The sequence below is a fragment of the Anabrus simplex genome, chromosome 10 (genome assembly GCF_040414725.1).
Source record: "Anabrus simplex isolate iqAnaSimp1 chromosome 10, ASM4041472v1, whole genome shotgun sequence".
Taxonomy (NCBI): domain Eukaryota; kingdom Metazoa; phylum Arthropoda; class Insecta; order Orthoptera; family Tettigoniidae; genus Anabrus; species Anabrus simplex.
Window position 1 is genome coordinate 50,050,840 of NC_090274.1, and position 15,188 is coordinate 50,066,027.

Consider the following 15,188-nt stretch of genomic DNA (forward strand, 5'->3'; position numbering starts at 1 on the left):
TGCCCTTGTGAACAACTACTTCTCTTGCTCTGGCATCCCGAGAGAGGTGCACAGTGAAAAGGCATGTCCGAACGACGTCTTTCATGCACAGTTGGAGAGTATGCTAGAGTGTTTTGTGAAGACTATTGAAGAGCACCTGAGGAAGATGGTGTTGGCACAGCATGGAGACTCGGATGGTCATCTCTGTGATGGCCTACTGTGCATTAACTGCGAAAATTACATCCTGAAGCTGGCAGAAGAACTTCGTATGGAGTACGCGGGATCAAAACTGAAGTCAGTGGGAACAGGACTGTAATTTGGAGAGCATCCAAAAGGAGATAAACTAAGGTGGTATGCCAAATGAAGAAATGTAAGAATAAGGCATATTTAACCTGCAGTAAGTGCAAACAGCAAGAGTGTTGCTCTTGCTTGAAGGAAGTAACTAAGGTTGTTTTATGTAGTTCCTGCATCTAAAGAGACAGGATTTATATAAAATGTGCAAAGAATGCATTTGTATACTTCATGCACAAAGAAGAAATAATACAACAGTTGTGTAACTGTGACTGTGGTTTGTAGTTCCAGCATATAAAATAATTTAATCAACTGAATATTTCACGGCTTAGTTTGCAGTAAATGAAATCATACAGTGTTTTTTTTTTTTTTAAATACTGAGTGACAGTTACATTACAGTTGAGATTCACACCAGGTGAGTTGGCCATGTGGTTAAGGGCGAGCAGCTGTGAGCTTGCAACGAGGAGATAGTGGGTTCGAGCCACAATGTCGGCAGCCCTGAAGATGGTTTGCTGCGGTTTCCCATTTTCACACCAGGCAAACACTGGGGCTGTATGTTAATTAAGGCCACGGCCACTTCCTTCCCACTCCTAGTACGTTCCTATCCCATCGTCGCCACAAGACCTATCTGTGTCGGTGCAATGTAAAACAAATTGTAAAAAAAAAAAGAGAAAACGCTGAGATTCATGGGCATTGAAAAAAATGTCTTTCTGTTTAGTAGATACTATCTTTTTGGTGAAAAATTGCATTTGTATTTCTAATAAACTAGGAAAATCTTACATTTTGAACAAAATAAAATAACTTCTCTCCCACTGAGTGTTACATTCCATAGTTAACGTATTCTAAACTTAGTAATACACATTTCAATCAAGAATAATTTATAACTATGCAATTTGAGAATGAAAATATAATTTCAACAGCAATCAAAACAACCACATTGGTGCTTCTACGTATATAATAAATTCCAGCCATTGTAGTGTTAATACTTTTCAGCACCATTTCCTACTATATAATAACTACACCTCGTACAATATGATAGTGATTTCTACACAGCAAACACCAATATAAAAGATTTTAAGTTAGGTAATAAAATCCAGAATAGAGCTGCAATACCGGTAACAACACAGCCACCTAGGTTCCAGATATTTAAAAAAAAAAAAAAAAAATGCCAAGAAGCAAATGCTGTGGATCACCAGTACAGTGATAATCTCTCAACTGAAGGATTGTGGGTTGAAACCAATGGAACCAAAGGCTATGTAGTTTGAGTCACATAGTTGTGAGCTTGTATTCAAGAGATAGTGGGTTCAATCTACTGTAGCACCTCTATAGAAGGTTTTTTCTGGTTTCTCCACTATCACACCAGGCAAAAACTGCTGCTGAATATTAATTTAATTAAGGCCACTATGGCTTTCTTCCCAGTGCCAGCCCTATCCTATCCCATCACTGTTGTAAAACTTATGTATGTTGGTGCGATGTAAAAATAAACAGTTTAAAAAGAAATTCAAACCAGGTAAAGATAACAGGATTTTTGAACAATTGGAAATAAATTCATAGCATATATACTTGTAGGCCATTAAGGCCTCTAGCCTGCCAAGACAACTGCTGCTCAGCCTGATAACCTGAAGATATTAGAGTGTCATGTGATTTGTGAGACGACATCCCAGCTGTATTGCTTGGCCTCCATGTTCAGGGTTGCCTCTCTGATCAGACCACACCTCCGTAGTCTCAAGAAAATGAATAAACTTTGCTCTCGCCATCCGTCCAAAAATAAATCTTTTGAAATGCTTGGATTCTATCTGGATTTTTGAAGGTTTAGAACATCCTTGGCAGTCCATGTGACATGAAGTTGACAAACAATATATTTGGTGTTCATCCACAAAACTAATTAAAATTCACCAATAGAACATCAATAGTGTTTAACCCTAGAACTAGCAATGTTAATTCTTGTGGTGGCAGCCATATTTGGCAACTTTTACTTGTCTAAATAAAATACAAAATATCCGCAGGATATGAAATAAATCTACTAAGTTTTATATATCTACGTAAAGCTAATACACTGAGGATTGTCATGGTGACACGAAACTGCATAAATGTTTTGACTAGAAAAATGTAAAGTCTGTTCTAAAATAATCTTTCGAATCATGTGCACACCAAATTGGAAATTGTCACAGAAAACTGAGATATACAGATTGTCAATAATATATCTGATGCACTATCAACAGTTTCATAACTATGAGAGGTATATTCTTGAAAATATTAGCAAAAATGTACTGGTATGCGATCATTTGAAGGGGCGCCCTTAGACCACACTACTATGATAGGTTGCTTTATGAGAGATTCGTCTTCACTTCCACTTTCCAATATTTGATGCGAAGAAATAGCTGATAAACATTCCAAATCTGACTGCTCTGAATCTGTCGGTTCATTCTCAATAACCTCAGAGTCAGATCCGTCACTTTCATCTTCCAACAAATTTTGCACTACTTCATTACTAATTTTCCCTAATGAAGTGAAGATGCTATATTTGGACGCACACTGTACTAAAAATGCCTATAATCAAACAAGTAATAAATAGGTATATACAGAAGTATATAACTCGCACAAAATGGAAAACTACAAAATAAAATAAAATAGAAAAGCAAAGCAGAGCCTGTGAAGGTCTGTTTACAAACACTACAGAAATAGCGCTCAAACAGATGGTCAGAACACTGCACTCATTTATTTCTGTGAAATTGCACCCAAAGAGGTTGTAAATATGAATGAAACTGAAATCACAGCCGTTGTCGACATCAAGAACTACAAGATGAAGACTGTCATGACATCTGTTGAAGAAATGATGAAATTACGAGAAGAAATACGAACATCTTGAATATTCAACAGTGCCACTACAGCAGGGACCGAAGTGTTAAATATTAGACAGTAGCCAGTTCTAGGGTTAAGTTCCTCTGCCATTTGCTCGAAGTTAATAAAGAATGCAGGCCGCATAACTGGCGTTAAATCAAAATGCCTGCATGCCAAAGCTGGACCATACATGATTGTAATTATTACTGGGAAAAAATATTCACCTGGATTTCATATTCCTCGTTTACTGTGCTTGCTTCAGCATCATCAAAATTTCCATCAGGAAACACATGGCATGGTTCAACCTTTATTTCAGGTAATGTGTCATCAGCAGTAGGAAGCAGAAGATTTGGCACCTGAAAAAGTTTGATAAATATAGGATCAATATAAGAATATAATCTTCACAGTGACCTAGAAAAGGTAAAAATGACACATCTAAAAGGGTGTAACAGGAAACAGTCTGTAAATTTATTTTATGAAGAAATAAAAATATATATTACACTTAAAATCATATAAGTGTTTGTATAAGTTCCAGTATGTGGAGACCCTCCAGGCAGAGGAAATGGGCAGCTACCCAAGCATTATACCAATGTGTGAGTTTGTAACTAGTGATTTATCATCACTGCGCTCTGAATATTTAATTTGCATTGCCTTCTGTTCCTAACGCTATCATGAGCCAATAATATCTCGCCCACCATATATTAAATATGACAGATGAGTGATGACAAACATAAGTACAACCTAAATCAATCTGCCACTTTATGTCTTGTTTGACCAGGCTTTGATACAGTAAATATTATGTGATTAACTATCTTTAATACGTTATTGTATAAAGTACTGAAAATCAATTTCTTAGCTTCTTTTTTTTTTTTAACCCTAGAAGTGCCGAGTGTTTTTCCCTAAATGCCAGCCATTTTCGCATGTATTACACATTTATGTTTTAACAAATGAAAGCACGTTTAAATGCAGAAACTTTAGGCATGCAGCACACCATATTACTCAGAAAGCTGTATTTAAGATGCTTGTATAAGTATTAAATCATTCACTTGTTTATCTGACGCGTATCAGGCGATCAAAAATTTGGAAAACTAGAAAAAAAAGTTTTTCATATTTTCAAGTTCACCATTAGTAATAAATAACCACTCATTTAAAAAAATCACTATATACAAAACACGCGAAATTTCTTCTAATTTAAAAAAATATTAAATTCTCAAAAGTAAAAACAGAAATAAAATCACAAAAGAATAAACATTTCCGGGCTGCACACAGTTCCGTCAGACGCCGAGCACTACTGGGAGTCATTCTCGGAGAGATATATTTTCCTGCCGTGCCTCATAGGCCTCCAGAAATGCTGCAATTTATGAAAACATTCACGGTGCACCGTATATTTATTAGGATGGCAATTTACTTTTTTCATTTCGGAGACAGTTACATCAAACCAGGTTTGCATACGAGAAAAGGCCGCCTTTTCTCCAGAATGTCTTTTAGTTGTTTTTTTTTCGCCGCATAGCCATTAGTTTCTTTCACTAAAAGCTTCCAAATCAAATCCGTAAAGAACAAGTAGAAATACATAATAGGTGTACTGTTTCGGGGCGGACAGATCCTAATGCCAGGATCCCTTACGTGGAACTTCTCGGAAACATCGAACTCCGGTTCGGGTGGATAAACCCTGCACCACTTTGGTGTTACGGAAACAGTGTCATTCAATGAAACGTCGTCAGGCCTGCTCTCTTCATCGGAATCACTTTCAACTTCAGATTCTGGAATATATTCTTCTCCGCTCTCAAAAGTATCATCAACTAAAGAAAATATATCGCTGGAAGAGGAAGCATCCCAATCATTTCAAGAACTTTGAGAATATCACTTGAATCACTTAGTTCATCATCCATGATGAAAGTTTACACTTCAAAAGAAACAATTTAAGAATAAACTCAATAATATGTTGAAAGATAACGATATATATTCACAGAAACAGAAACAGCGAGCGAGCAACTGAGATCACAGGGGGATGATGAAATAGTAGGTGACTTTATACCTACCCTGACCTTGACTGAGTCATTTCCGGCTAGTGAGGAATGTGTGATGGAAGACTTGAAGCTTCTTCTTCAATGTCTTACTTATTAAAATAGCGTAAGTGAAAAATAAATGATGTTATGACTGATTAAGCGAATGCATGTACTATGCGTGCGACGTTGGCATTCTAGTGACACTCTATTGAGTTTGGCAGTTATAGGGTTAATCTGCATGAAATTACAGAGTGATCAAGGATTCAGAATCTCAAATTTATAAATTAACCGTCTACAGCAATTATGAACAAAGTTAACCGGCATTACTCGCTAGGTCTTTACGTGCACCATTACTCCCCAGTGAGTGCAGCCCTCGCCTTTATGTTTAAAAGCTGTAATATGCCCATATAAAGATGAAGGTATTTTGAATACATGAATTTTAGATAGTTATATATTTCGGATCATGAGCGAGTGGAGTGGCCGCGCGTGTTAACGCGCCATGGCTATGGAGCCAATCTCTGCATTCGGGAGATGCGTGGTTTCGAAGCCCACCATCAGCTGTCCTGAAAACTGTTTTCTATGACTTCCCGCGTACACTTCCAGGCAAATGCTGGGTCAATTTCTATTCAAAGGTCAGAGCTGATTCCTTCCACCTCCTTTCTCAATCTTATTCACCATCATTCATTTCATCTTCATTTGCTCCTCAACTGAGGTTGGCAGCAGGAAGGGCATCTGGCCATAAAACATGCAATATAAATTCACCTCCCTTTAACCCAGACCACGTATAAAGGAACGGGACTAAGGGATAGACAAAAAATTCCTTTAGGAACACAAATACTTATTTACAGCTTATAATTACTTAAATTTAAACAAACAGTCATTTATTTAGGAACAAAAATATTTAAATTTAAACAAATTTGAGATAGGGGGAGTATGCTCAGTATGAACATAAATCCAGCACAATAGGAAACAAACATTTTACACTGGCAGTCATCACTTCTGTTCCTGTCAGCATCCTTCCTGGAACAGTTTTCGTGTTCGAAAAATTGTAGCGGGAGCATTGAGCCTCATTTGGTAATTTCATCCTTTCCTAAAATGAATGGAATCAGCAAAAGCGCCTCTTCATCCTCAGAACTTGCAAACACTCTGTTTCATTACCATCACTTTCGGTGTTCAAGTCCACTTCCTCCAACGTTTCATCACAAACACGTAATTATCTGATAAGTGGATGCCATTATAACTTCACTCACTAAATTCACTAACAACAGTCACAATACAAACATTTAAAATTAAACACAAGCATAAGACAAGGCATGACTTATTACAATGCACAAAATTGAATAGCACTGTTGCTTGCTACTGAGCGCATCACTACACAAATATGCACTAATAATGGACTGAGGATCTTCACTTTCAAAGATAATGGAAATAACAATCTGTTGGAAAGGTATATGGAGTTTCAAAAGTAAAGGTATTGTAATATTCGAACAACAAGTAATATACTATGGAGGTGAGCACTGCGCTCACTATGCGAGTAATCATGGGTTAATGAAAAACAAACAAGAAAAAGGAACTTTTGTTATTTGCGATGTAACGGATCTGTTAATGTGAGGATGAATGTACCTACTCATGCCATTTCTATTCCTACCCTTCAGAGGTAAGTATAATATATAGGCCTATGTTTGTATTGTTATTTCCAAAAAAGCTGCAATAATTCAAGCTTTTAGAAAGGAAGAAGTTGAAGATAATTCGCTGCATAGTGAAGATGTAATGGGGAGTAAAGAGAACTGTATTGCTGTATTTGCAGGATAAAGTGCAACAAGACTCCAGTGAAAATTTTTAATTTGTTACAACTGCTGTAAGTAACAAGGAAATTTATGTATGCAATACTGAGGCTATGTCTGCAAGTAGTTCACCATTCGCACTAAGCACATTAGTAACCAGCAGGGAATTGTTGCACAGAAATTAAGGACCTTGAAAATTGAAAAATTGATGCCATGCGTCATTAAAGAGAACTTCAGGCTTGAAGTGTACAGAAAAAGCTCAGGATTCTGGCTGACAGAAGACTCGTGTCACATAAAAGTCAATGGAGGAATATACAAATTGCAGGTGAGAAATTGGACAACCACGATGACTGTATGTGCGTGCCCACAGCACTTGGGAAGCTGATACTAACCTCCCCAACTTGAACGAGGACACCATCCACTGTCACTGCTTGGTGGGAACAGTTATGTGAGGGCGACATATCATTACAATTCTGGGAGACGGCAACTAATTCTTAAAGCAATTACCACCCTTACGCAGTGACTTCTACATAAGTAAGCTCTGGATACTGGAGTAGGACTAGTTACCCATTCACAGGCCTTGTCAACACAATGCTAGCTGGAGCACAATGTACCCAATACAATACCACTCACAGAAATTCTAACAATATTCTTTGGTTTGCCAAATTTACCAAATATTTTATAGGAAAAGGCCTGCTCTAAACCCCATCAAAATACAGTCTTTCAAAGATGATATGATGAATTTAGCAGCCTACATAATGCTACCAGTGTTTGTGCAGCGATCAACAAGTGGGCAGTTGCTTGATGAAGTGTGGGTGGATATTCTGAGTAATTTTTGTATGGTATGTGCAATAAGTAACATACATGTAGTTGTCATTTTTCCATGCACTACCTGCCTTTGTATGAGGGACAGAACTTATCATATGGCTAGGTGCATGGTACCTCAATATCCAGAAGGATTCTTGTGACAACTAAAACACAGATGACATTTTACCTGATTCTGAGAATATTGCAGAAGTCATTGAAGGTGGTTGTATATTTTCCCTTTGTTGACTACTACTGGTAGTGTAGCACTAGTTGGGAATCACATGATTTGAACAACTATACAATCAACTCTTGTTTTCTCAATGAAGGAGATGATGTCTATAAGTAGTGGATATGCCAAGAACTTTTGTGGAAAACTGTGCTGGAAACCTTCAAGCCTTGACAGGAGATATGAGAGAGCATTTTGATTTTGTGTGACAACATTATAAAAATATAGTCAACAGCAATAAACTACTTAATATTTTAATTCCATCAGTAGGACTAAGTGCATCTCCATAGTGTAACAGCACTAGCAGCTGCCGTTCTTTGAGGATCGGGTTTAATTCTGGATAGTACCAGGAAGTTTAAGATTGGCAGATCTGGTATGTGGTTAAAAAGGTACATGCAGCTGACCTCCATTGTAGGGCTGTCAAGAAAGAGTTGCAGAGGATGGGGACTCAAATTTCCATTAGTCACATAAGAAAAAAGGTCCTCTCGATGGGAGGTTTTACAGTTCAGACATGTCTCTAATTAGATGTTCACTTACACAATTAGTAGTCTCTTCTACCTCAGCCGGCAATCCTGGCTCACATTTGATAAAATGTGGCTCCTGCATGCTGTCTCAGTAACCTATAAAAGAAACACCACCTTTAATGATATATATATTAAACAATTAAGCAGCATCTTGAATAATGTTATGCAAGCCTTTTCTTTTACTGAATTAAGATATGAGAACAATACACATTCACAAATGACTGGATTTCTAATGTATACGAAACAAGACAAATTAGCCAAAATATCCATTATTCTTGAGACTTCACAAATATGTAAATGTAAAATTAATAGCCCTTCAGTCTGTTCAACACACAGGTTAAATATAATACCACAACATACCTGTAAAAAACATTATTAGACAAGGGATAAAAATATACACTATTAAACAAAAATGACATGTTTCGTTCTTAAAACCTCTATGAAGTCACAACAAAATATTTGGAAAGAATATTTATGTTTATCTCTGGTTAATATTTAGGAATTTAAATTCTAGAACTTGTCGTAATAATGTCCTGTTTTATCTCCACTCCACCATTAACTGTGAGGTGTTTGGATAACCGCTGTTCTGTCATTGGCATGGGTTCAAGCTGTAGTCAATTGACCTACTTTTGCCACACGTCACATCCCTTTACTTCTCATTTTCTAATTAACTCCACTATTACACATAAAATGCATATTGCAGAAGTTGCCTGGCTAGTCCTCAGCCCAAAAGCTGTTCAAACGCCCAAGAGTAAGTTCACTCACATATTTAGTGGCAATCTTGACTCACATTTAATAAAATGTGACTCCTGCATGCTGCGTATTTCTGTGTAAGAGTAGGATGACCAGACATCCCTTATTTTACGGGACTGTCTCTTATATCTCAAAAGTGTCCCATTGCCCCAGCAAAAAATATATGGGATGTATATTGTCCAGTTTTTGGTGAATCATCCCATATATTTCGAAATACTGTGTTTAAACTGTATTGATCACAAAGTTCTGATGTATATTTCTCATTGTGTAAAGTAATTACAGTTTGATTGCTTGGCACTAAATGTGACAAACCAGTGACACATGTATATAAAATGTACAAATGGCAACTTACAATCCTGCATAGCGACAAAATGTGTGACGGACCGTAAGTCTTGGGCCTGAAATGCTCTGTGAAATGATTCAAATAAATAGTTTGTTATCAATATTTGAGTTTCATATTCATGATCATTAGCTTTTTGCCAAGGGAAAAGTGTCTTTTCTTGCAACAATTTATGTACTGGAATTGGGCTGCCTCATTAATATTATATATAATTCGCTGGGGCCATCAAGGACCACATTAAGTCTTGTTGCATTTGACACTGAAATTGGCCTTCTTTGGAGTCCAAATTTCCCTCATTCTTTGTGGGCTTGCTTACACTCCCCTGTCCAAGGGACACCGTGTCTTCTCTTTGGTTGCTCGTCTCGGTTTAGCCCGTTCGTCAATATTTTCTTGCGGAAGCGACCTCTGTTAAGGGCTGAGATATGTAGCATTTGCAAGTTTTCTTTGGTATTTCTAAACCAGGGAATTGTGGTCTTAGGGTTTGAATCAAAAAAGTGAAAGATCTCTTCAGTTAACTTTCTTCCGGCTATTCTTTTCAGATGACCGTAAAATTGTGCATGTCCTTTTTGGATTGTCATCAATATTATTATTATTTTCTGTAAAATAAATGGTACTCTTTGTTAGGCCTGTGGCTCATGTTAAGAAATTCGAAGCTTAATAGGCTAGGATCTAATAATCAATGAGAGTCTAAGTGTCCTGTATGTTCATGCTTATAATGCAGTCACCCTATGTTAGAGCGAATTCCCAGCAGTCGGATGAGTGTGAAAGGTCTCTATATCACAGCAGGCTTGGGTTTCCTACATATGTGCCTTGGCTGCCTGCTAAGTGATTCATTTAAATTGGGCAGCCAGGGATAGCAAATGAACCATATTTGAAGACGTGATATTTCTACTGGAGATTCTTGACAAACTTCAGAAATAATCACATACCTGAATTTGCAATAACCAGAACTCATTAAAACTTCCATTGACCATTTGCTAAATATAGGTTAGAGATCCGAATATGGCATGGCACAGACTATGTCACATGTAATAAACAAGGCTTGACAATGTTGGCAAATTAAGAGCCGGCATGGCAAAGCAGCACATTCCCTGTTTGAGAGTGGACAAAAGTGGGAATTATTTCTTGCACTTTCTAAATGTGAGAAACACTGACAGTGAAAAGGGCACAACCATTAGTCTGAGGGCAACCAAAGGTGGGTTGTGGTCGTTTGCCACCAGATGACTGCTGGAAAGAGGCCTATGGACCTCTAGCATCTCCTGGAGACCTGCTAAAATGTTACTTTTTATCACTTCATTACTTTTTGTAAGGTAATGTTGCAATCATGTCTAGTGCAAACCATGGCAACTCCTAACCATGCAGATTTATGATTTTCACTAAATGTGGCAGCCCTGCAGCACAAAATGATGTGAACACCATCAAACTGCTCTTCATCATAGTCGGACAACAGCAAACTGAAAATGGTCACATTTCTCAGATTTACAGAATCTCCATTTTAATTCTTCTCTGTAAGAATGCTTCTGCAGCTGGGTTGGTGGGTCCCTGGAAAAAATAAAGGAAGGACCCTTCTTCTATGCTACTTCAGCCATCATTTTACATAATTTTTCTGTGTTTTTCCACTTTCCAGAGCACTGCATAGTTAATGGAGGTGCCACAAATTACTCTCAAAGCTATGTGGAGAAAACAGTGTTCTTCTATTAGGAAAACAAAGTTAATATGCCAGTTATATCAAAGTTATTATCACAGCAGATACCGATAGCACTGGTGTAAAAAAAAAAGCCTCATTTTAATAACAGGAGATAAAATTATAATTTTCTAGACCATTTTTTCATATGGATTACATTTCTTCATATCACATATGCATTGAGTGGCCAAAGTCATGGGAAGACATTAAATGTAATGTTAACAAGAAGTTGCTCCTCTGCAAGCCCACAAATGGCAGCAATATAAGGCATGCACTCTACACGGTGTCCTGTTGAAACAGGGCAGCTCCATCACGGTCCTCTAGGGCCAGAAAGGGATGCAGATGATCTGAAAGAATGTCCGCATAATGTGCACCAGTCAACACTCCCTGCAGGCAGACAATGGGGCCTAATTGCGACCATTAGAACACCACGCGGACCAGAACTGAGCCACCTCCTGCCTGGACACAACTGTGTTGATATGCAGGATCCATAGCTTTATGGGACATACACAACACACTGCCACTGTTTGATGGTCCATTGTTGATGTTCGTGGGCCCACGCACGTTGTTGAGCTCTGTGTCAAGGTGTCAGCAAAGGGACAGGAGTTGGTCGTTGGCTGGTAAAGCCTATGTGGTGCAGTTGCCTCCTTACAGTAGTGAGCATAAGGCAGTAGCAGTTAGTGAAAAATTGATGTTTCAAACAGGTGGTGGTAGTAGTAGTAGTAGTAGTAGTAGTAGTTTAGCTAGTCTCATTAAGCATTTCAGTGAGAAATATTAAGTAATAAGCATCTTCTTCCTCACTGGGACATTCTATGATAAATAAATACATAAATCAATCCATCATAATACAATTATTATTAAAAATAATAACAGGCTAATGACAATATTAGATGATGATCATGAATTTAGGAAAAGAATTAGAACCAAATGGGGGAAGAAAAACAAGTGAGAATTTTTTTAACAGAGCCTCAAATTACAGACCCTCAGTTGCCTTATCTGCTAATGTGTACTACTGAGAATGTAAACCTTTTACATTACTTAGGATGAGTTTTACAGATATAGCCCACGCTATGTCAGGGTTTAAATCCTAAGCACAGAAAAACTTGGAAGAGAACAATATTTCACGCTGGTGTTATTCCGGAGTGCTAAGAAAATCAAATCAAAATAGTAAGGCACACACAAAAAAAATCTACCAGCTAACACAGAAAACAATTACTAAAAATTTAAACAATTAAAATAATGGGTACATATCGTCCCATCTCTAGCAAACTAACAAATCTGCAAATTGTCAAAAAATTAGGGCTGGGGCTGTACCTTAATTAAGGCCATGGCCGCTTCCTTCCCACTCCTAGCCCTTCCCTGTCCCATCGTCGCCATAAGACCTATCTGTGTCGGTGTGACGTAAAGCACTTAGCAAAAAAAAAAAAAAAAAATTAGGAGAGCTGAAAGAAGTGATTATTCATGTAAAATCAATTTTTATATTTAATGATTGGTTTTATGTATTAGCCATACAGAATGAGCTGCAGATGCGAGACTTTGCCAGACGGTAGAAATTATAAAATTAATAAAATCTAGACCAAAACTTCAGAACTAAAGATTTCCTAGTTTTTCACTTTCGCTAGTTTACCATAGTGGGGACGATATTACCTGGAGACATTCTGAAGTCCAATTTTCACATTTTTATATTAGGTAGAAGTTTTGAATTGTGGCTTATATGACCCTTGAACTGTTTGATTAACAATCTTCTCGACAGTTCCCACACCCTATTATACCAGCACGTGCTACCCACTTCTGTGCTTAGGCAACAAAGTCCACTGGTCCATGTGAGCATATGAGGCTCTATGTGAGCATAAGGCAGTAGCAATTAGTGAGACACTGATTTTCAAGCGGACAGTGTCCGTCAACATGGGTAGGTGTAAGGATGTGACAGAGTGGCAGAAAGGGGCAATCGTGTTTGGCTGTGCCCGTGGCCGTACAGTGCGTGAAGTTGCTGGATTTGTTAGTGTTTCACAGCAGACTGTTCAGCATGTCTACAAGCATGTCTATGGTATACTACATGCGGCCATAAAACACATCAGAATTATTGTGGGTCAGAAAAGAATCCTCACTGAGAGGGAACGGAGATGTGTTTCACGGCTTGTGAATCAAAATCGCTTCCAAACCAAACAGGATTTGCTGCAGTCAGTGAATGAAGGTCTGTCCCAACCTGTTAGCAAGAGAACATTGCAACGGGAACCACATGCTATAAACATTTGGACTCTGTCACCTCGCAAGAGGTCATTGTTCACAAAGGCATGTAAAGCTGCGAGTCTTCAATGGGCTAGAAACCATCGAACGTGGAAAGTAGCTGACTGATTTTATGAACACTCCCCCACCTTATTACATCTCAATTGGCCTGCAAAATCACTTGACTTGTTTACATGTTGGAACAGCGGGTAAAACGCCGATTCAGCATCTCCGCAATTTGGTGGAACTGCGCAATCAAATCCTCAATAAGTGGCTTAACCTGGATGCGGCATACCTGAAGAACCTTGTGGACTCACTTCCTATCCGTATCCAGGTGGTTAAGTTGTCCAGAGGTGGAGTTTCATGGTATTAAATGATGCTTATAATGATTTCTCCAGGGAATGACTAATATTTTGTCCGGTGTGTTGCAATTGTGCGTTTTTTTTTGTCATCGTTATCGACTACAAAAATACGCTTCTTTGTCGCCAGCCCGACCACTTCTGTAGTTCAGTATAACCACATTTTATGGCTAAATCCAGTGTCAAAATATGGTCCGGCCAGCTTCACCGCGTATGGAGTATATTTATTATTATGCCGTATGTATGAATAGTGCTTAACGTGATTAAAATAAACAAATATGCAACGAAATAAAGAGCATATAAATGACAAGAGAAAATCGCCATATATAGTAGGTACGTAGATATGAAGTTAACATAATTATATATTACATATCCGAAGTGATCATAAACCGATGGTTCCATTCGCTTCTATGTGGCTGTGACTTGAGTGCGACTGAATTCAGTCGACTTGTTTTGTGCTGACTGGACAGTGAAACGTGGAAAGATGCGTGGCGGGAATGCGACTGAATTCAGTCGACTTGTTTTGTGCTGACTGGACAACGAAACGTGGAGAGATCCGTGGCGGGAATGCGACTGAATTCAGTCGACTTGTTTTGTGCTGACTGGACAGTGAAACGTGGAAAGATGCGTGGCGGGAATGCGACTGAATTCAGTCGACTTGTTTTTTAAAGCAGTCGACTATTACGATAGTTTAAACTATCGACTAGTTCGATAGTTATCAGTCGATAGTGCCCATCTCCACAGCGCACAATAGGCCAAATTCGTCCATCTTTTGTTGCAATAGGGAACATGCATGATCCGGGGTTTTAATTAAAAGTATGCTAATTTGATTCAAAATTGCATGCAGAATTCAAAAATGTGATCAGAATGTACAAATAATAACTCCAAACATGATAAAAATCTACGAAAATGTCACGTCACGCAAGTACGCGATCTCATTGGCCTGACGTCATCGTACAGGTTGACTGAATTAGCAGACGAAATAACACAGTGTGCTGTGAGAAGCAGGATACACTTCGCGTATTTCTACTTTACGTTAGTGTCTAGTATGGTTAAATTCGAGGTCTATACATTGGATAATAATCTGAGTGGTATATTTTAGACTTAAAATGAATCCTGCGCAGACAGTGAGGCAGAAAACTTATAAATGGTGTAGAGTTCTGATGTGCAATAGCACATCGCATACCATACCAAACAAATTGTTTATAAACGTTCCAAAGACGCTAAAACTAGGGAGAAATGGATTTTGGTGAGCTGGAGAAATGCTGGTGATATATCGGAAAAGTCTACAGTTTATTTGTTTGAAGATTTTTTTTTTGCTAGTTGTTTTACGTCGCACTGACACAGATAGGTCTTATGGCGACGATG

The 15,188-nt window shown here is 38.1% G+C and overlaps 1 protein-coding gene across 4 annotated transcripts in view; it reads right to left on the reverse strand.

The window, feature by feature from the left end:
- LOC136881750 (zinc finger protein 79) overlaps positions 1-15,188 on the reverse strand; it is a 181,128-nt gene that overhangs the window by 40,177 nt on the left and 125,763 nt on the right. For all 4 annotated transcript variants that reach the window (XM_067154179.2, XM_067154180.2, XM_067154181.2 and 1 more), the window contains 2 exons: positions 8,472-8,554; positions 3,336-3,467 (listed from right to left, as the gene is read on the reverse strand). In XM_067154179.2, coding sequence (XP_067010280.2) covers positions 3,336-3,467; positions 8,472-8,540 — 201 coding nt within the window. In that variant the 5' untranslated portion in view covers positions 8,541-8,554. The remainder of the gene's footprint in view (positions 1-3,335; positions 3,468-8,471; positions 8,555-15,188) is intronic.